This window comes from Pleurodeles waltl, chromosome 1_2, assembly GCF_031143425.1.
Source record: "Pleurodeles waltl isolate 20211129_DDA chromosome 1_2, aPleWal1.hap1.20221129, whole genome shotgun sequence".
Lineage (NCBI taxonomy): Eukaryota > Metazoa > Chordata > Amphibia > Caudata > Salamandridae > Pleurodeles > Pleurodeles waltl.
Window position 1 is genome coordinate 1,172,950,910 of NC_090437.1, and position 23,436 is coordinate 1,172,974,345.

General features: G+C 41.3%; 1 protein-coding gene across 1 annotated transcript in view; it reads right to left on the reverse strand.

Annotated features, from left to right (window-relative positions):
• ABLIM2 (actin binding LIM protein family member 2) overlaps positions 1 to 23,436 on the reverse strand; it is a 714,445-nt gene that overhangs the window by 46,810 nt on the left and 644,199 nt on the right. Inside the window, exons 19-20 of the mRNA XM_069203370.1 lie at positions 15,086 to 15,093; positions 9,265 to 9,345 (exon numbers count right to left, since the gene is read on the reverse strand). Coding sequence (XP_069059471.1) covers positions 9,265 to 9,345; positions 15,086 to 15,093 — 89 coding nt within the window. The remainder of the gene's footprint in view (positions 1 to 9,264; positions 9,346 to 15,085; positions 15,094 to 23,436) is intronic.

Sequence of the window (23,436 nt, forward strand, 5' to 3'; positions counted from 1 at the left end):
CCACCACTGCTCTCCTGGCTCACATGCTTGCCTGATGTGGTTCCACTCCATTGGGGGTCCATCTCCTGGAATAAATCGGTACTGCTACATCATCCGTCAGGGTGCCTGAATAATCCAGCCTAACACATGAATTGCCTTGCTACCTGCTCTACTAACTGTATCACTGTCAATAGTCTTCTCCAAGTATTGACTGCACACTCTATGATTTCCTTATAATGCTAATTACAGGTGCCAAAGGGGCAACATCTCATTACACCAATACTCTTTTGACCAACAACCCAAGTAATATGACAGAAGTAAGTGTGTTTATACATCTATAGATAATTTTGTTGTATTGAATTGAATTAAGTTTGTAAAAGGTTAACTGGCATTCTGTGTTTTTTGTCATTATTAATATGAGTAACCAAATATTGAATATCTTCCTTTGGTTTGTATTAACATACACATACTACAGAAATTGTCCTTATACCTTATTTCTAGAGGAGCAATGGAGTGGAATATCGACCACTGTTTACACAAGGCTCAGATTTCCTTTGTTCAATTGCAACAACAAAATGAAGTGTACTAAACATACAATATATTTTACACAATAATAAGGGCATACCTACATAACTACTTCAGAAAAAAGTCAACACAAATATGAAAAACCGCAGTGCTTCCACAACAAGAGGACTTAAACAGCCCCAATTCATGATGTGTTCATTTAATAAAAATAGAATAAAACAATGTAGTCATATATTACTGTGGACACAAAGAGTGGTATCTGCATAACAACCTGGGGTTATTGGTGTCACCCGCTTTGCTTCATGTTAGCCTGAGACAGGGTCATAATCTTCAGCCTATGCGGTATTGTGGTGCATCACAGAAATAGAGGAAGAACTGGTTCTGCATCCATAATAAGCATCTGAGAGTTTACAGCACTAGGCCGTTCATACAACACAAACCCAATGGGTGGAGCTTGTAACCACCAATAAGGAATCAGTTAGACAAGGCCTCATTCCCCGATCGGGCGATAATTGTGAAACCTTGTGGACACGTTGCACGCTGGAGCCTGTCGGTTAATGAACGTGGATGTAAAGGGCCCAATTATTTACTATTCTTCTTGAACAAAAATTGAGCAAATGATTGCAAAGAGCTACTTATTTTTCGATAGAATTATATTTTATAAAACTGAACCCTGGCGAGGTTTCAGAGAATCAAATAGCTTGCCTCAAAATATAAGTGAAGTTCAGATAAGGGTTCTGATCATTTGCGTGCAGTAAAGGAATAGAGGTAATTTAAATGCCCCAAAGAAGTCATGATCTCAGGTGATGGCAGAGATGTAACATCAAATCAGTAAAGAAAACACAGAAAAGAAAGTACCTGGGAAATTGTGCAATGGTTATGGCAAGTTATTGTCAGAAAGATGGGCTGTAAACATTGTTTCCCAATGGTGCTGGAAGAGTGCAGGGGATCAATACTCCAAACCAGCTCACGCTGAGCTTCTTCCAGGAAAGGTATGGCTTGCAGTCACTGCAGAATGTCGGCACTGTCTTGATTGAGTCTGCATGGAAATGGCATTATGCTGCTGCATTCCGACAATGAACTACAATTCCCAGAAGGCATGAACAATTGCATATTCTGAGTTGGTGGTCATCTCAGATATCTGGGTATAACCTCCCTTGTGGCTGACAGTGCCTTTGCTAGGCATTCATGAAACAATGTGGCTGCAGCCAGGACCTTATTACAAGCATCTCCCATTTCCTGGTAAACAATCATTCCTTTTCGATGGATTTGTAATGGCAAGTATAAAGTACTATGTTTCCAGGAATAGTAAGTTTCCAAGCAAAGTAGAGAGAATTGGCAATACAGAAATATTGCTAATGAATATCCATTCACTGATACAGCTAAGTATAGGACTTTCAATGGCATGTGAGGTAAGATACATCTTTGCCTTGCAGATATCCAATACATCATGCATACATCCTTGATCAACAGAAGTGACGAGTGAGAGCAGTGGAGTCCGGTGTCTTTGCTATCTCTCGTATCCCATTTACTTTAACAGTTTCTGACCATGGGCTCTCATATTCCTCTATAGGTGGTCACAAGTGGAGGCTGTGAGAGACGGAAGAGCGCATCACACCCATTGGATTCCATGCATAAGATTAGCACATCCTGATAGTCCTTACACTTATAGCAATACAACGAGTAAATTATAAAGATTTGGTGTTAGTTCTGTGTCAAAAAATCATCTACCGAAACATGCTGTATTCTTAACTCCACCTATGCTAACCTATAAATACTCACCTTATCAATGTTTTGGCCTTTAATATTTTGTTTATGCTATTTTAGTAGCACAATATTCTGGCCACTATTGACGGTGGAATACCCTTGGTATCTGCAGGAAAATATGAAGCTCTAACTAGTAGGCTATTTATAAGAAATGCTATAAGTAGAGAAGACTGGATGTGGACTATTTAACTTACATCTGTAGTTTAAGTGTAATGACTTTATAGACAATGAATGGTAGCTATAGATGAGGAGTGGTGGGAGTTGTTCTGAAGTTCATCTTGTAATTTGGCTTCTGTCATTGATGTATGACACAAAAATCCTAACATATAAGACGTTATTTTTAACTTTTTCAGTGGGTTTTTGCTCTTTAAGTATTTTTTTTTGTAATCATCTTTTAGCATTCTATTGCATGGTATGAAAGCTTTGGTTTATTTTAAGATATATTGCAATCTCATCGGTAGTCTTTGGGACACTGGAGACTGGAGCTGTCCAGCAAACCTGTATAAGTGGAGGAAGGTAGGGACACATTTGTAGTTAAAGCAAAATTGAATATGAATGGGTTAAACAACCCTATTAAGAGAAGAAAGACTCAACATCATCATAGACAACTCAATATGGATGTGGTTTCCTTGCAGGAAACTCATTACATAGATTCAGAGGCAGACAAATGAAAGCTATTGAGGTTGGCAGACGAAATTCATAATTACTACACAATCAAGGGGAACAACTATTTTTCTCACAAAATAGTTTAATGTAACATTTAAATTGTGAAAGTCCTGGAAGGTAGGTAGTCAGTGGAGGAAGTGTACATAGCTAATGATTTCATTTTCATTAACCAATGTTTTATCCCAGTGGCAAAGCTTTAAGTGTACTAGCGAAACTGAGCAACAAATTGGTACTCTATACTTGAGAGAAGAGGCTTCACTGTTGGTCTAGTGCTGGTCCTGAAAAAATATGATTCTTAGCAAGAAAAATATAGACCAAGATCACATTGTAGGAAAATGCCTCTTTTTTGCATAATCACTCTCATGTTTGTGGGACTGGTGTTGATTTTTACTCTATACGCTGGGACTCTGCTAACCAGGCCCCAAGGCACATGCTCTGACCCCCTAAAAATTCTGAAACTGGCTACATTCCTAATAGACATATTTAACTTCCCTATAATTTCAGAGTATATGGTACTAAGGGTAGCCAGGGCCTGTAAGGTAAATGTCATTAGTGGACTGCAGCATACTGTGACACCACTAAAGAAATAATTAAAACCATGACTACAGGACTGTCACCAGTAACTTGGCTATGTTGGTTTAAACTGCAAATATGTTCTGTCAAAATAACCTCTTTTGATGTGCCTAATCCCCTTTAAAAAATGAAAATCACTCCTAAGTAAGCCTTAAAGCTCTATAAGATAGGGTGCATAATATTTAAAAGTAGGACGTGTAAATGTTTTATGTAAAACATGCCCTTACAGTGATGAGGTGCCAAAAGCTATTTTCACTGTAGCAGTGTGAGATGTTCCATATGTATGAATTTAGTGTTAATATTAAAATTAAATAATGTGATCTCCACCTAGGAAGTGTCTAAAAAAAGTTCATTCCTGAACTTTCTAAAATGTTTATTACAATTCCAATTCATTGTTAAAGTTGGATTTGTACTAAATATTTTACAAAAGGTACTGACCAGATCCAATTGGACATGCCCAGGACCCTGCTGGTGGCTTCCGCTGGAGTGATACTTGGTACACAAGTGCTGGTCATGAGTGTGGTAGAGTGTAATGATAGAATGCAGCATTAGAATGTGAGGGATCTCATCTCTCTCTGGCACTGATGTCATATCTGACATCAGAGTAGAGTGAGAGAGAGAAGGGATTCCGAGGAAGCTGTTGGAGCTGACTGTTGGCTTAACCAGTTCTGTATGTGGCTAAGATACTCCTATTAAAGAACCTACATTTTGTACCATCAAGATTCATCTTTATTACACTTGGCGACGAAGGTGGGATAAAGAGTTAGGCAGATTTTGGAAGGTGAGAGAGGAATTATCTATGGAGAATGGAATTTTGCTGCGGGGAACAAAATTGGTTGTCCTAGTGTTGTTGAGAGAAAAAATTATCGAACTAGCACATGAGGGTCATCAAGGGATGAGTAAAACTAAAGCAAGAATTCGCCTTAATGGTGGCCAGGAATGGATTTTATGATCGAAAGGAGAGTAAGGGAATGTTATGATTGCTGTAATAGTGATAAGGTTTATAAAACCGGAGTTCCACCGATGTGTACTCGTGAATGTTCCTCTAAGCTGTGGGATGTTGTGGCAGTGGATGTAGTAGGACCTATATTTGGTAAAGGTGGTTGCAACTATATTCTAGTCTTAGTGGACCAATTTTCAAGGTGGGCAGAAATAGCGATTGGTAGTAGCATGGAGACTACTAAAGTGATTAATTTCTTTAATGAAATTTTCAGCCGTGAAGGTTTGCCGAACACCATTCTCACGGACAATGGGCCCCAATTTGTTTCAAATGAGATGGAAGAGTACTGTAAATCCAGGGGTATTGTGCATAAAAGATGTTCCTTGTATCATCCTGAGGGTAATGGGACAGTAGAAAGATTCAATAAGTGAATAAAGGAATGTATACAGTTGGAAGTTGCAGCTGGCAGGAATTGGAAATGCGGTGAGAATTAAAGATGGTAGAGTCTGGAATCTCAACCGTGTGGTTGTTTCAAGGAAAATGTAACCTAATTTTATTCCAATTTACAGTTTGTTGTTTTGGTATTATATTTTCTTCCTGTATATAGTTTCTTTTGTTCTCATGGGTTTTGTAATTGTTCTAAAAAAAGGGGAAGGTGTGTGGTAGAGTGTAATGATAAAATGCAGCATTAGAATGTGAGGGATCTCATCTCTCTCTGGCACTGATGTGGCACTGATGTCATATCTGACATCAGAGTAGAGTGTGAGAGAGAAGGGATTCCGAGGAAGCTGTTGGAGCTGACTGTTGGCTTGACCAGATCTGTATGTGGCTAATATACTCCTATTAAAGAACCTACATTTTGTACCATCAAGATTCATCTTTATTACAATGAGGTCCTGGGACCCTGAGAAACCTGAGACGTAGAAACTAATCAATTTTGATTTTTATATTGGTGTTGGAGTAACATTAAGTCAATTTTGTTTACCTTTACTACCCTTCTTCTTAGCCAACTTGAAGGCTATGTTACTAGCAATTTATGTCTATCAATTGGAGATTGCTAAATTGCTGAATTTGGAATTGCATGACCTGGTTTGAATCCTGGGTACTTAGCTGAAAAGTATGTGATTCTGGGAACATCTCAGGCCACATCCATCATACTGCATTCCACTGCTCTACAGCAGGGCAACTTGTAGTGTGTGACAGAGGAGGACCAAATTATGCGGCACGGTTGACTAAATTATGCATCAAGAAAAGGCAAATAATGTGACCTACTGAGGAAAGTTCTGTGATAGTATTACTTAATAATTTTGACATTTTTTCACATGTTTAAAACTGACTAGGCAAAGGTTCAATATTGTTAGTGCCAGCTTAAAATCCAAATAGAGTAATAAGCATCTGAAATATGACCAGTCAACTTTTGCATAGGGCCTTCCACTGTTGAGATACACAGGTTTCCAAAATTTCAGTAACAATTGATCCGGTTGAGCTAGAAACAATTTTTGGGGGTAAAATCTGCAGACTATGCAGCAGACTGTGGATTATGTGGCAAATGCAGCAAATGCATAATTAGGCGAGAAATGCAGCGGCCGCAGATTTGCATAATTCCAGTGGCCCTACTCTACAGCTAGGTTTGGACTCTATAATTATTTTTAATAGATATATATGTTTAAAATTGTACTTTTGGTGATTAATATTTCATAACCTCTCATTTTCTAAAAGCAGCATTAGGGTCAGCTAAGTGGGGCAACTACGCTAGCACGGTTAATGACAAATAGTGCGACAATGAAAGTGTAGGAATTCATTGAGATGTCAGTATTTACTACACTTTTACCACATTGATGCTAAAAAACAAGCACACCACCAATACGTAACAGAGCAATGACAAAGGTGGATTCTACAACAGCATTTACACAATGATTGCATGTTGAAGACTCCAGTGGACCAACGAAATTCAGTTTCACATTACCATAAAATAGAAGAGTCAAAAAAGGCTGGCAAATACAAATATCAAAATGACAGCAGGGAAACTGGACACATACGGGCTTGATTTAGACTTCTGAGTACGTGTTATATCGTACTTCCAATTTAGAGATGTCTGCTGCCCCACTTGATCAGCGACGCTATCCCTCCCCTCGATCACCTCAACTCCCAGCGCGGAGGGCATCACTACAAATACACAACTCCACTGATATATCTTTGGTAAGGCTCGAATTGATCCCACGATACATGTCTAGAGGTCCTCATGATGTATTAAACAGGTGCGTCATCTTAAAACTCAAAAGGGCCATTGCATAATCTTAAACATTTATAATCAAATGACATAAAAAGTGTGGAACTCAGGCCCTGTCCGTCCGCTCAGGGATCTGAAATAGTATATATGTGCAGGATACTTGGACAGAGAATTCATGGAACAGAATACAAATAATGATTACATATCATTACACTAACAATGCACATCTTAGATGTATGGTGTTGGGTTTACAAGAAACTTCGGAGCCACAAGCACTTTTCTCGCAAATTCCATGGAAATGTCTATATAAGTACTCAGACGTGACCCTCTCACAAACAGGAAAGGTGACAAGCATTGGGTGGTCCTGGTGTTGTACTGTGCAACTGTAGTGGACTTTTTTCCTTGTTAAAATCTTTGCTTTATTTCACTTTGGGAAATCACAGGGCTTTATCAAGGATTTCAACCTCTCCCCGCCTCTAACCATGACGCAAGCATTTGGCACGGGTGTGTTTGTTTGCACTGCACAATTTCTTGGTATAAACCACACATTTCTTCAATAAACAAAGATGCTGGAATGACAGCTGTTTCTCAAGTAAAGATTGGCAGCAAGGTGTTTTCAATGATCTAATCTGAAGACTACACAGTCTCTCACACACATGCTCCCGCTTATCGCTCCCAGGCCTTCGTGTTATCTGCGCGCACGCTCGGGCCCCGGAGCTCCCCGGCGGACACGTGACCCGGAGGCCCGCGCCTACGTCAGGCGAGATGCTGAGCCCTAATGGACAACAGACGCCGGTCACGAAATGTGTTGCAGATAAAGGCAGCCGCGATACGCCATAGCTGTCCAAAGCAAACTGTGAACTAATCTTAAATCAGCATCGATTGATCCACTCTTGCAGGCTTGACCAGCGAGCGCACTCTGAACAAAGACTGGATTCTTCCCTGAAAACCGAGTCCACCCCTTCCACGATGGACCCAGATGTGCGCATGTTGTTGCTTTTCTCACTTATTCCTTTCCTGCCCCAGGAGACTCTGTGTGCCAGACACACAAACGGACATAGGGGCCGCTCTCCTTCTCGCAGACCAGTCCGTGCCACTGGCTGAGCAGTCAGGCGCGGAGGGCAGTGAAGTGTTTGGAGAACACGTGCCAGGCCCAACAAACAGGACCGCCCTGAACATTCCCCCGGAGTACCCGGCCCTTGTTTAGTTTGTGGAAACTAACTTCCTGGCAACCACACCCTCTTACGTTTTGATTTCTAACAATGAAGAGGTTTGTTTCCAAAAAGCAGAGGTGGTATTACATCGGCGTTAGCTTTAACGTTTCTTAACTCCCTAAAACGACGTGCAATACTTTAAGCTTAATGATGTTTGAAGCAGCGATGCCTTTGAGAACGTGCGATGGTGCATGTGCAATGTTGTGGTCTTATTTGTTCGGTTTTGGTGACTGGCTGCCAGCTAACCATTTAATTATCTACATTTCCGCCCCCATGTATGCAAATTTGTGTCATGAATGGGCGTGGTCTTGTTTTTTTCTTCATAAAGGTTGGATATATTTTCTCAATTTTTCATGTTTAGCTTTTTTATTAAACTTCAAATATCCAGTCTTTGTACCGAGCAATTTACAATTAACAGCCGTGGTTTAAGAAAACTATATATATTATTATTCCTTTGGCTAAACGTTACTACTTAGCAGGTCCTGCAATGGCCGAAGACGCTATATACTGCAAAATAAACTATTTACATTATATATTGGAATACACACTAAAACTATCCATCCAAAGATGTCAGTTAATTCACAAATTCTCAATACATTAAAGTCTCTATTCATAAATGACTCAAAGAATGAACACGTGGGTTTTCATTCAGTTCAGCTTCTTCTTTATTTATGTATTGCATCACGAATTAAAAGCCATCCAAAATGTGTCGCTCCCTATTTGCAAAGATCTTCTTCAGGGCTAATCAGACATTTCAAAACTCAATATTGTGGACTTCCAGACGTGCTTCACAAACCCATAGTATGATATAGTCACTTGTTCATAACTGATACATTTAAATTATGTAGTACAATCAAAACCCAGGTGCAGTTACACCCCTGGTTCTAGCAAAAAAAACGCATGTGTATCTCCATCAAACCCACACTTTTTCGCTATAACCACACAATGCCATTTCTAACTCATATTCCCACAAAAGATGACTTTGCAGTTGTAAATCCTTCTATTCCATCATAATACTAACCCAGTGATTTTCATGTTATTTGAGGAGTAGATACCCCACAAGGAGTTGGGAAGTGGGCATATCACAGGAAACTTTAGTAAATACGAAAAAAGCAAGAAGGTACACCCAAGCTAGAGTGACAATCCCCAGGTGTAATCTCAGTAATTTATTTCTGCATCGGACCATACACTGACAATGATGTAACAAGGTATTAGTCTTGGTTTCTTTCTTATTTTTAAATATAATGTTTGTTCATGATAAAAGTTTTGCCGCATTTACTGATTTGCTCATGAGGCGCAATAGTGAATCTGAAACCTAACCAGGAACACAAAGTACGTAAGAAAATGCAAAAATGTAATATCTTTCTCACCTCAAGTCTGGTCCTGTCAATATCTTTAGGCAGCTTGACACGAACTCTGTTTGTCACAATAAGCATGTCATAGGGGTAGATCTGTGGCAAAACACGGGGAAGAATTAAGGCAGAGCTAATGAGTGGAATCACTGCACGCTACACCCTTTGCTTACTACTCACTTTAACAAAAATAAAACACTGTATTAGCTTACTTGACTGGAGGTATAATGATGTTTTTTAAGAAAAGGACACCATCATTTGCGGCTGAAAGGCCAAGATGAAACTGCACTTTAAGGCTTTACTAAACAAATGCTATGATAAGCTACATAGAATGATTAAAAAACGATAAAACCAACCACTTTTATTCCCTGTTATTTTTTTTTTTGCATATTTCAAAACTGATATTCTGAGAAATGACATAGTAAAAAGAATGAGACTATTTTCTGGTTTCTTCTGCATTTCTCAGTCGGTAGCAGAGATTGTATGTCTGTAGTAATTGTTTCCCGGATATTTAAGTGACTCACTGAAGCTGGTTGTTGCTCCTTTACCTAACTTTGATGTCTTTCTTGCTATGTTTAACAATCCTGAATTCTCTGTGATGTGATGTGAAGAGGTCATATTGCAGCTGTCCCATCTCTCCTTTTGAAAGTCCAAGATCACTGGGATTGGGATTAAGATAGGCTTCACTATCCATGCTCCTACCCTTAAAACCTTTATTCCACCAGCCACCTAGTTGGGACAGGCGGAATCATGACTGCCTTTTGCACGAGGACAGTAACAGCTCAGGCCAAGCTGGAGTCCCCTCTGTCAACAAATCCCAAACAACAGGATTAAACCATCCTCCTGTTTTTTGGGGAGAGAGGATAGCAATTTGTTCCTCATCGTGTCTGTTCTCCTCATTAGGTGTGGCATTCAATCACTGTGTGATAAAATTGCATTAGCACTTCCTGCGGTATAACCCAGGGCGATTTACAGCAATATTGTGAGTTAATGAAGCTGAAATGGGAACTAACTTGCAGACGCGGTTTGTAGTATGCAATTTGTATGTATTAAAACCCCCTTTTTCCATCGTAGATTCTCCAGTTTGCACCTACAGGAATATGTGCAGGAAAAAAAATGGAAATTATAGATATTTTGCACATTTCGTAGTTTAAATTTAGCACAAAAAAAATTGCCCTTCAGTGTTGGGTTTACCAGCCCACTTGAGGGGCTTGCTTGTAGTGTGCACAATTGGTAGGGGTTAAAGTCTTGATAACAGTTTATGTCTTCCTTTCCCACCACCAGTGACTATTGCTAAGGAAACGTGTGCTATCTAAGCATTTTAACAGTTGCGGCTCACAGGAGTTACAGGGCACCGCGCGAGGGAGGGGGAGATTAATAAAATGAAAAAAAAAAAAAACTTACCTCCGCACCGCGCTGCTCTACACCTCTGCTGAAGGCAGGCTCCAGGCACAGGCTCCCAGTCTGCCCTGCGTCCAATCCTGATGCTGCTCAGAGCAGCATTAGGATTGGCTGGGCGCTCCCAGGCAGACTGGGAGCCTGTGCATGTTCTCTTCAGCCCGGCAACACAGTGCTGGGCTGGAGAGAGAGCACCCTGCACACGTGTGTATGGCCAGCCCGAGATGGCTGGCCAAACACACATGCGCTCTGAGGGGAGTGCACAGTGCAATCCCCTCACTGCTCGTCACCCCCAATGCCCGCCCCTTTCACAACGAAAGGATAATAAACATCATTTATTAACCTTTCGTTGTGAAAGGTTTGCAGCTTCTGCTGCTGGCGGGGGGCGACGCTCCTCCACCATAGGGGAGGAGCCACCGCTGCATTTTAATTGGCAGGATCTTTGCAGTACTTCCAAAACTTTCTCCTGCTGGACCTTTGCTCAAGAGACTCTATGTATATCTTGTTTGTGGATTTCCAAGACACAGCCTTGTTGAGACGGCAAATGAAACAGTAGGTACTCTTCTGAGTAGGTGATATGGTAGAGCTGTTTCATAATATATATTTTAATTTGTTTCATTGCTGAGTAGGTGATATTTCAGAACTGTAATGCATGCATTATGCTGAGCATGTAGAATGTATATTATTTTCAGGATTTTTTAACCCAGAATACTGGATGGATTTATTTCAGGATTGCTACTCTACTTTAATCTCACTGCAGGTAGGAAGCCAGATTGCTGTTATGGATACAAATTTTGTAAGCAGGACTTCAAAGCAAAAACCTTGCCTTGCTGAGCAGACTGTGTGCCAGACTATTATCAATAGCATACATTTCAGCAGTACTGCTTTCCTGAGAATAAAATATGTAACAGACTTGTTTTTGCAGATTTGTAAAGCGAGGGAGTTGTTGATTCAGGTTTGTAACATTAACATTTTAGGGTTTGTATATTTAGAGTTTAGATCCTTGTCTTAGAGTAGAAACAGACCCTTTTAAATGTTTTATTCTCATCGGCGTTAACAGAAAATGTAGCCCTGTGGCATGAACTGCAGTAAGCATCTCCAAGAGACATTGTGACAGAAAGGGGATTACTTATTTTTCACTCTTCCAAAGTCATGACTTCCAAAGTCATTAAGATGAACATTAAAATGGCTGCTTTTTAGTTGGCTGATTACAATGTATACTTTCTATGTAGAAAACATTTTGGACAAATGTGTATTTTATTTTATGGCTGTTCATGGAACAGATCTAGTTCAGCACATTTTAGGTGTTAGAAGGGTGGATGTCTAATCCCAAGGCAAGTAGGATTTTAGAATTTATTGTCACTATACAAGTCTGCTAGGCATGTTCTACTTATTGCAAAGCAAGCTGGATAGGAAGTTATTTGGCTTGCTAAGTAACGTGCAAATTGGTTGCAATTTCATTCATAATAAAGTCAATGTTTTTAATTAAGATGTAAGACATTACCATAATATGCTATGAAATTGCATAGATAACATGTTTGTATATATATTTTTATGGGACAAATATTTATTAAGGTTTTCCAAACAGAGGCCTCACCTTCTACAACCGAGAGGCCGGCATGAACAAGGAGCGCTTGTTGTGAACAAGAAATAGAAAAGAACAGCAAAAAAACAAGTTCCATGTGTCTAAACCGAGTCCCATCACCTACCAGCATTGGATAATCATGAGTCTGATCATATTCCTCCTACCCGCCTCTGGGTATGCTTGATAATCCTAGCCTTTTGACATGCCACATACTCGCCAGACCCTCTCTCAGCATATATATGCCTTAACCTACGCACGTGTAAAGTAATAAAAATAAACCTACCTTAAGGATATCACCAGGTACTTTATAGAGAGCGTGTTTCTGGGTGTGAGGTTATGTAGGATCATCATTTACAGAGTACATAACTACCCAATGAGAATTAATAAACACCAACAAGCATATCGGGGGGAGTGAGGGGCATCTTGGCAGATGTTTGTGAATAATGTTAAGTATTCTTCATATGCCGTGGTTCAGAGTTGGGTACCAGGAGTGCTAGTTTTTTTGGTAAATTTAGGAGGGTGTGAGAAAATCTTATGGGAAGGTGGAATTTATTCTATAGTAAACATATTTGCATGAATGTGTCCGCCTCTGGTCATACCGCTCTGACAGAGCCATCCTAGCCAAACGTAGGCACGCGTAAGCAGTTATCAACACATATCAGCCAGCATCCCCCTCACCCTATCTTGCCTGTACGTATTCCAATCACTTAAAGGCAAGATTTATGGCCCTTAGGCTGGTGGAGTGGCCATTCTTGAAGGACCTTGCCAGCTGGAGTTGACCCATGGAGGGAACATCCTGTAGGGGCTGTGGCCAGTCCAAAGAATCTCTTGAACATGTTGTGTGTCTCTGCCCAGCTTTGTTAGGTGAGCGCAAAATCAGGCTTTGGCAAGAGTGGAACAATGTGGGAGTTCGTACTTGTCGGCAGGCTATTATTGCTTCTTTTAACCCAGACATTACCTCTTTAAATATCCTGCTGACCAAATTTGTCTCCCTTGCACTCAACAGGCTCAGTCATTCAGTGGAACCCTCGGGGGAATTCTGCATCCACCCCCAGTACGCCCTCAGTAGGCTCTGCCTAGCCCCCCTTCCTCTCAGGTACGTACAGCCACTGCATACCCTCTCTAGTCTGGTCCTCAAATGTGTTGAAATTATGTTTCCTGATCCCTTCTTAATGGTCATTGTATCACCTACCTGATGAACAGTACTCATTTTATCTTTTGGTCTCCAGGCTGTCCTTTAATGGTCAATTTGCTGCTACATTCATAGCACCAGCACTTTGTGAGTTATTTTTCTCAAAGAAATGTTGGCATTTAACAGCCTCTGTATGTTTTCAACATGTGTCAGTGACTTTAGTGTTCTGTAATTTTGATGACAACATTTTTTAACGAATAATTCGCTGCTATATCTATTGCAACAGCACCTGTGAGATATTTTCTCTCATTGGAAGATCAGTGATTTGGGTTTTTTTAAAATGTTTTAAATGGCCTCCGTGCAAGGTAAATTTGACTGATCACACTTTTTATCTAACACATTGATGTCTCCACTGCTTCTATTAGGTCCTTTTTTGCACTTGCACTTGGATTTTTTATGTAAAAGTGATGTGACATCCGAGCCATTGCCTTAGCTCATTATACCATTTTAATCTGTGTGAGTTCTTTTTTTATGCCTAGAGATTCTTTTACTCCGTATGCTCAATTCTTTTACCCTTGATAAATTGTGATGGTTTTAATCAACCATGTACAATAAAGATTATATACTGATATATATGGATGAGGCCTCTCTTTGCAGCACTTTTTGATTACCTGTTTTGTTAGGCTTTCCTTCCAGGGAAGTGGGAGAATCCGGGTAACACTACCTTCCCACGAGTTAGTATGATGGTAACAGCCTTATGGGCAATGCACAGTGAATTGAGCTGGGTCCTTGTTGAGAGGGGAGCCAGCGTAGTCCTACCACTGTGTAAGCAATATCATTGATTGTGTGGTTAACAAGTCACACTCCCTTTTCTGGGGCCAATAGACTATCAATGGTGCCGATGAGAAGCATAGGCCCAGGATCTTATATGTTCTAGGACAATAAACAGTTTAAGAGCCGTGGGAAGAAGTGACTACTGCTCCTGTCTCTTGTCATTGGCGTTTGCCATGAAATGTGCCACTGTGTGTTTTAGTGCTTGCCAGTTCTGCCATTTTTCCATAATAATGCTGATAATGGCATAGCTTTTAGGAATTTAACCTGTGGAAAGATGAAAGTGATTTGGTCATCTCAGGCCTCTTATAAACCATGGGCCACACCAGATTGGTTTTTAAAGTCCCCATGATAAATACCAACTTACCTAGGCTTTCCTCTTTTCTAGCTATAGGGTGAGTATGCTATTTTGTCTTGCGGCAGGTACATCCTGTTCTTGTGGTTTCCTACAAGGTTGTTCACTGAACTAGGTACTTTTTAAATAGTGATTAATGAACAGGACTTCAGAAGTTATTTGTAAGATGACAGCAATGTTAGATAACATTTCCGTCTGCAGAGGCTGCAGACTGCTGTGCTCTGACTGACAACAGGCCTTACACTGTTGATGTTCAAGCCATCTTTTTGATCTTTTTAGATATCACTGGCTTTCGTGGCAATGCTTTACGTTGTTTTCTGCACTGGCGTATGGTCAAACAAATAGAAGCAATTACAATTAAGTGGATATATAATAACTATAATTCAAAATCTTCGTCATTAAGTCTTTATTAGAAATTGTAGAGATGCTCATTTGTGAAATTAATAAGATTGATCGTGGCAAGAAATGAAAGGCACACTTAACTTGACTAAGTAGATACGTTTCTGTTGCTTTTTCAGGACTGGAGTGTACTCCTTACCTTGTATTCTGAAAGAAAAGAAACAAAGGAAACAAGCATCAGTCTTTAAGAACATCTATTCCTACAAAAGTCACAACTGTGAAGTACATTTTTATGGTATCAAAGGCTGACTCAATTAAATCATCAAGTAACAGGCTTTCAATGAATTTATGACTAAGTAGGAAACGCCTTCCTTGGCATGTTTTACATATTAGTTCACATATCATTTTCACATATAAGGTGTAGAAAGGGGACATAATCCCACTTTCAAAGAAATCACAATTTCTGTAGTGCATACATTAATGTAGGGATCAGTTAAAAAATAAGCTATAAACATCACAACTCGGCAGCTTGGATCGGTGGGGTCCATTTCGTGTGCCCATTGTTGCAATGGGACATTAGAAAGGTCCATGAAATGTATGATGGGTTGAAACCCACCACAACCCCATCCAGTGGCGGCTGGTGACATTTGAAAGTGGTGGGGCGTAAAAGTTGGGTATGACTTTTATGTAGCGAGTGAAGCTAACAAGCTTAATGGATAAACGTGGGGTCCAAGGCGAGACCTCCTCTCAAGAAAAAATTGAAAAAAGATTGACAAACAGTGCATTTGAATGCAAATGAATTTAGTGATTAAGCAAGGTTTATAAAGCAGTGGGGACGTATTGTCTTGAAATACTAAACACAATAAAAACTGCCCCATATCTTACTGAATTAATATGTTCAACAGTTACTTTAATGTGCAAATTGTACAGCGCAACTTCAGGTCCTTTAAAGTGTGTGCTTGCCCAGTGTCTTGCACTGTATGCAGCCTCAACTGTGGAAGCATCTCTGACCTGGCAACAGGAAGCACCCACAGCTGCTGGCTGCAATCAATCACACAGAAATATGTGCAGACAGATCTTTAAGTGGGGTGAAAAAAGTGTGGGCTCTCCAAAAGGGAACATATAAAATAAATTTCACCTGGACTCTATTTTGGTTTTTCGCTGAGATGTTATTGCATGCAGAAATATAACACAACAGCTGACATACACCTAAAACCTGTCAGTACTATTGGCTAAAACCTGTCAGTACTATTGGCTTTGTCAATGGTTGTTAACTCTTTAAGATAAATGAGTAACAACAATGATTAGTTCTAAATAATTAACACTGGACATGTTTAAATTCTGAAATTGCGAGACTGTGAATTAAATATTATTGAGGCCTATGGAAGGAGTATGGCCTTCAGTTATGTATGCCCCCTTTCTCTTCACATCTCATCTATCTACACATTTTCAACCTCCTCTCATTCCTCTTTAGCACCCTTTTTTCTCTCTCCCCTGAATGCACTTCCTCGCATCTCCCTCATTCTACCACCCCAAACATACACTGCACCCATTCACATTTAAGGACTTTATTTCATTTTGCTTTTGCCTTCTAAATCAGTGGTTCCCAACCTTTTGACTACTATGGACTCCCACTTTATCACTACTGGAACCCAGGGACCCCCCACTGAATCATTATTGGAATCCGGGGATCCCTCCACTGAGTTATTACTGAAAGTTGGAGACCTAATCTGTTAATGGATTCCTTGTCTGGGTCACAAAGACAGTTGGGCTGTTTGTGCATCTCCACTAGACAGTGACACAAAGGATGCGGGGGGGGGGTAACCTGCATATCCTGATGGGCCATCTGGGCCAGGCTGGAGGGAGGAGTGGTCACTTACACCTGAAAGGCTGTGCCTGCCTTCACATTAAGCAGTCTCCAACCCCCTGGTGTGTGTCTGGGGCCAGGCCTGGGCAAGGCAGGATCCTGTAAACAACAGAGACGTTTCTTTGAAGTTGGGCAGCTTCAAAGGCAGAAAGGGGTATAAGTTTTGGACCCAAAACTCCAGACTTTAGATCACTTCAAGGATTCAAGAGGAACCTCTGCCAGGAGAAGAGCTAAAGAGCTGAAGGAGAAGTGCTGCCCCTGCCTGTGACTGTACTTTGTTGGGCAAACTTCCAGTTGCTGCTTCTGCCTGAGAAAGGGGACAAAGGCTGGACTTTGTTGTGCATTCCTGCTTGTGAAGAAATCTCCAAGGGCTTGGACTGAGCTTGCCCCGTGTTCTGAAGTCTCAGGGACATCAAAGACTTCCTCTGCTAGCACCTGGACTCTCTCCTGAGACTCCTGCCCTGCCAAGTGGTGTCTAATCCAGTCTCTGTGCCCTTGAAAGGGCCACCGTCTGCAACTGAAGCCGTGATACTCGCTGGAGGGCGCCCACCCCGCAGAGCCCGATGCTGCAGCAGCCTTGCTGAAGTCCGCGACTCTGTGAGTCCCAAAGTGCCGTGTCACTGACGTCTGTGACATCTGACTTCGCCTCACCATGTCGTGACCGCCAGATATTGATTCCGCAGAAAGTGAGCGGATCCAACGCTTTGCATCAACGCAGCCTCACCTCCACTGCTCTGCAGCAAGAACCCGACACCTCTTCAGGACACCTCCGCTCCTGCGCTCTGCAGCACCAGAAATGACGCTGCATCGGATCCATAGATGCCTCGATTCCCAACTCCGTGCACTGGCTTGTTTACTCATTTTCACAAGGTACTGTAGAAAAGGTTCTCTGTAGAAAATATATTGTGAACTATAATCCAATAAGCATTGGCAAAGCACTGGGTCTTTGTGTCTGCTTGAACCAACCTCTTTGCAGTATGTTCCATTACTTTTGTATATAAGCTGCAACCTCACATACATTTTCACGCAGACAACTACTGAAGAACATTCTAAGTAATCAGTGAAATCTTTGCTAAACTTACTAAATTATGTGAGGAAAAAAGCCGAATTAGACCTCTGTTCTGTGAAGCAAAGCGTGTAACAATATTTGTAAGTTATCCATACTGCTGAAAGCATTACGAGGCAGTACCTATAGCAGAACATGGGCTATTCAAAAGACATTACTATAAAATGGCATAACTTGACATAAACGTTGTAGCTCTTATTAAAAAAACTAACCTGTAGAGAATTATTTCATTTGAATAGGAAACCTGTACTTGTTTTCTTTAGTAAACCAGATTAGTGGAAAAGAAAAGCCTCAGTCTTGAATTACTGATATGCTAATAGGCAAGGTAAGATATCCAGTAATATATTTCAGTGATTTGATCACTCTCTGCTGACAACAGTGTGCGACCTGCAGCCAAATGGTTAAGTGTGCTGTAGCCAACCTTCATTGTTGCAAGGTCAATAAACTGAGTACCTGAGAGTTGGGTATAAGTAACACCCTGCAATTACACCATTGGGAAATGCAAACCGCTGCTGTAGCAAACACTACAGAAAGATGTATTATTTAAACGAACATGTACTGTAACAAAACAGTCATATTTATTGAATGAGCATTTCGATAATGATAAGTATACACAGGATGGTAACGAGTATGTGTTTGACACAGTTTTATGAGTACTTATTCTTTTTTTCATTAAGTGTCTTTATTGGGTGATAACACGCACAAAGGAGGCACCTACCTTCCAACGAGCCTGTGCCCAGCATGAAACTTACTACACCATTGCTAGTATCACCTTTATGAAATAAACATCTCATGAGCAATAACATATTGAAGTCACCTGCTACTCTAGAGTCGTCTGGGGGGAGGTAAAGTCTAGAAACATCATGAATGTGGTTCTTGTAACAGTATCCACACACCCTCTCCAGACAACCAACCCGGAGCTCACCCCGTTAAGATGTCCTATATACACCTTATCCATCATCGACCCTAAGGACTCAGTACACTGAGTAACTTCTCATTCATAGTCCAGATAGTTTACTCAAGGAAGCCCTTTCTCATTCAGGCTGCAAAAACACGTACAGTGGTACAGATCAGTTCAACCTCTATTTGGCAGGAAATCCCACCAGTGCTGCAAGTCCCCTCTTTTCACATTCTCGTTCAATCCGCAACATTTCCTTTTTTTCCTCTCCGAAGTGGCACGGTGTAAGTCAGGGAAGAATAATAAACTTTGTCTGTCCACTTTTAATATCTTTCAGCAAATGACCTCCAGAAGAATTTGTTTGTCAGGCGAGGGGTGTCCACCGCCACCACTGCGCTACCGGCCCCTCGGGTCCTGCTCTTTCCTCTGGTCAGAAGTCGATAAGCTCTTTTTACCAAGATCCCTTGAACTGCCAGTTGCACATACAAGAGGCCATCCACCACTGCTGTCAGCAATATAGTCAGCCTGGGCTGCACCATTTCAGTACTTGTTTCTACCAGAACTCCAAGTACTCACACTTCTCTCATTGTCTGACATTGTTTCCTTCAGTTTCACCATGGCATCAATAGCAGCTCCCTTGAATTTCTGGGTCTCTCCTACGTCACTGGCAATTTCAGCAAGACCACCCTCCAATGCAGTAACCCTGCCTTCTGCAGACTTCAGACATTGTTAATATGCTAGCATTCTGCTTGGCAAGACTTCCAGTTTCTCCTCCATTCTCTCCACGGCAGCACCAATTGACGAGGTTTTCTCCATCAAGTCAGCATGGAGGGCATTAGTAGACCATAATAGCGATTGGTCACCCCCAGTTAGCTGGATGTTATCATGGACTCCACAACATGGTCATTCTTTCTACTTTTAACACGCGGGGACATATTTTCAAGCCCCTAGTGCCTCCTTGCGCCACATTACTGTAATGTTTTAATGCTAATGTGGCATTAAGGAAGGGTTTTTGCCACACCATATTTACAAAGGGGAGCAATGCATGCATTACGCCACTTTGTAACGCCTTGCACCACATAATGCCTGCGGCAGGCATAATGTATGCAAGGGGGGGAGGGCATTCCGGCACCAGGAGGCCTGCAAAAGGGGCACAATGAAATTTACAAGAGTTCACTGCACCATTTTTGGCACAATTTTTAACGCCACCTTAAATCGATGATGCACCACTTTCTTGTAAATATGCCCCATAATCTCTTCAGGTTGAAGAAGTCCTCTTTGCTCTTTTTTTTCCCTGCTGTTGTGCCCCAATGTGTTACTCGAGGGGGAGGGAGCCAGTGAAACAGCGAACATATCAGGTTATTCAGCAGGGGTTGGCGTTCCTCCCTCTGACCCGAACAGCACTCGATTTGGCTGTGGGCATCACAGAGGATTAAATAGATGGGCTTTGGTGTCCAATGGGCCATCTGCAGTGGTCCTTACTGTCTGATGGTCGAGGGGGCCTGTTCCCACCTGCTCAAGGAGATCACATCACTCAACCACTTTATCTACAGCTAGGTACGCCTTCCGAAACTGATGCTGTGCTGGGACCCAACACCGGTGTCACCACAGCAAACCTCACTGACCTTCAAAACGCACCTCTCGAGTGCACACTTTATCCAACGCTTTTCCACTGTCCTCTCCGACTACCTCCTGACCGGGCAGCTGTATGAGGGCAACACTGTTGGTCTCCGCCGGTCTAGGTGTAAATGTGCGTCTCCAATGGAAGGCCGCAAGAGCGAGCGCTGTAGAATCTCCTGTCCTGGTCAGTCCCAAACCTCACAAATCTGTTGTTCTGCTTTCAATCCTCCATTCTGGAGGGACTGACATGCTTCTGGGACCCCAAGCATCAAGTGCACCTAGCTGGGAGCTCACTAGATCTGCAGCCATCGTAGTAGCTCCGTCCCCCATTGAGTTCTTAATTTTTGTTTAGGTGCTAAGAAGCAGAGAACACTATTGAGAAGAAAGTCAGTATACAAAACGTCTGTAAACTCCTTTCCCAACAATATATTTTTGGAAAATATCTTAACAGTGATCACATTTTGACAAGTCCAAACAGTCTGTCTGTTGAAAACTTCGGTTAATCCTTTCAGAATCCAGATTAGTGTACACATTTATCATATACAGTAGAGTGCAGAGTAAATACCACTCTATGGCCTACAGATGGGGTTACGTCAGAAGCTCTTGTTAATGTTTCCCACCTTGGCTTTGGAAAGGCATGTTCCAATGAAAGTTGGGATTACACGCATTTGTGTTTGTTGAATAAATGCGAGAAGGTTGTCAACAGAAGTCTATTATCTGTCAGAATTCGCACTGCATGTGTGAAACGCAAGCAGATGTGGCTTGTCATAGTGCGTTTTCTCTGTTTAAAAAGATCAGTGTTTTTCCATTGCAAAGTTACAAAAATATACACATTGTACCCTAAAAGGCACATATTGTCCAAGAACATTTGACATCCGAACAACAGAGTACAGTAAATGCTAGTTAAATTGCTAGAACACTAAAGCACAGTTATCAGCAGACGTAAATGTAGGATGACAACGAGAAACAAGGGAAACGAGAAACTGTGAAAATCCAACTTGGGCCTCCGAACGAGACAGCCATGATCTATGAGTTCCGAGTACCTGGCCCGGGTCTGAGGACCAGAACAGAGGTAACTCCCCCAAAGGGACTTGTCTGAGACACACATTCATCACTGCTGTAGATGTGTGTTTGCCCAGATGGGGAAATCTGAATTAAACCAGAAACAGGTGACACAATGGCAGCCGGCTGAACAAGAAATGAGGTGTGATCTTCAATATCAGCCAGGAATGTCCTCCTGCGTAGGAGACCTCTGGGACTTATTTCCAGCCACATAATCATAAATCGTGTTTTTGGATTACACATACTATGGCAGTTTTGCTATTTCATGTCCGTGTATTTAGTCGGTGTTACTTTCACCCAAATCGACTGTAGCCATATTATCAGCCTTGAAAAGATGAAAAGCTCAGTCTGCCCTGCCAGGATTCAACGCTACAGCTTGTACAGAGATCTTTGCAACAAACGCGGAAATGCACAAAGCCTCTCCCCAATGCAAACACCCTTCCAAAATGGTGAAAATGCATTCGTATTTGTGGCTGATTTAGAACCTACATTCTGCATCGCCCCTAAACTGCAGCTATTGGTGAATGCAAACTGGGTGAGGTTAGTAACTGAACACTGTGAAATTACTTAGGAAAGATGTCATATGCTACCATATGTAAGGGTCTGTAATTGAAATGTTGGTGCAGATGCTTAGGTGGAAAAAATGCATTTCTTGATTCAGGGAAGTAGAAAACCAAATAGATACAGTGAATGCAGTTTGATGGTGTTTGAGAAGTTTTGGAATTGAAGTGAGACATCCTTTCCACAGATTAATTAGACTCTTCCCTTGTATTTTAAGGTAATTGTATTGTAATGTAATTGTATTTATATGGAGCTTACTATCCCTGACAAGGCATCGAACCGCTTTTTGGCGAGTACGATGCTACTCCGGAACCCAAAAAGGATTAGTGGTGGGTTAGTATATGGAAATATAAGTACGGTTGTGCGGTGGACAGGCAAGTCTGTTATTTGGATTGAATAGGATAATGGATGGCTAGAGGAGGGAAGAGTCTAGACAGTGTTATTTGGGAACTCATTGTAGTAGGATGAGGTTTGGGATGAGTCAAAGGAAAGATGGAGGAGGAAAGAGCCTAGAAAGAGATTAGGGAGATCATATTATTAATATGAGGTTTGGGATTAGTCAGAGGAGGGATGCATGAGGGATGAACCTGGAAATGATTATTAGGGAGATCATAGGAGTAAAATTAGGTTTGGGCTATATGATCACTTTTTTTTTTTTTAGAATTAAAAAATAATTATTTTAGCTACTCATTTTAGATGAATTTTGTTTCACCCTGTAATGTGTGTCTCTGATCCACCCCACGCCAAACCACCCCAGTCCAATCTGCCCCTCTCCAGTCCACCCCAATCCAATTCATCTCACTTTAGTCTGCCCCCAATCCAATCTTACATTTTTTTCCTGCAAACATATAACATTTCTTCACCTTTCTAATGCAACACATATGCTTCCTTCCATATTAGTTCCTTAAATTAATTAATATTTTCTCAAAAATATTTTTTCTCTGGTTATTTGATGACAGATTCTCAATGCACAATAGAGAGTGTGCTACACAACTGCCCTAATGTGGTGCGCTCATTTCAATTTTATTTTATTATCAATGTTATTTAGTAACATGTGCATATTGACAAACATCATAGTATGAAGCTAATGAGAAAGATAAAACCTGGACGCAGATGGGCAGAACAGCAGCAATTATTTGATGAGCCCGGTTAGACTTTTCATCCTTGGTGTGGTATCCCTTAACTTTTTGTCTGTTTCCTAGGTTGTTGATGTGTGCTGGAATCTGGTTTTGCTGTTCTTGTTACTCTGGGCACTTTACCACTGCTAAACAGTGTTAAAGTGCAAGTGCTCCTACACAAAATGTGTATGTAATTGGTTCATCCATGATTGGCATATTTGATTTATTAGTAAGCCCCCAGTACAGTGCTCTAGAGGTGCCCAGGGGCTGTACATCAAATGCTACTAGTGGGCCTGCAGCACTGGTTGTGCCACCCACATTAGTGGCTCTGTAAACATGGCTAAGGCCTGCCACTGCA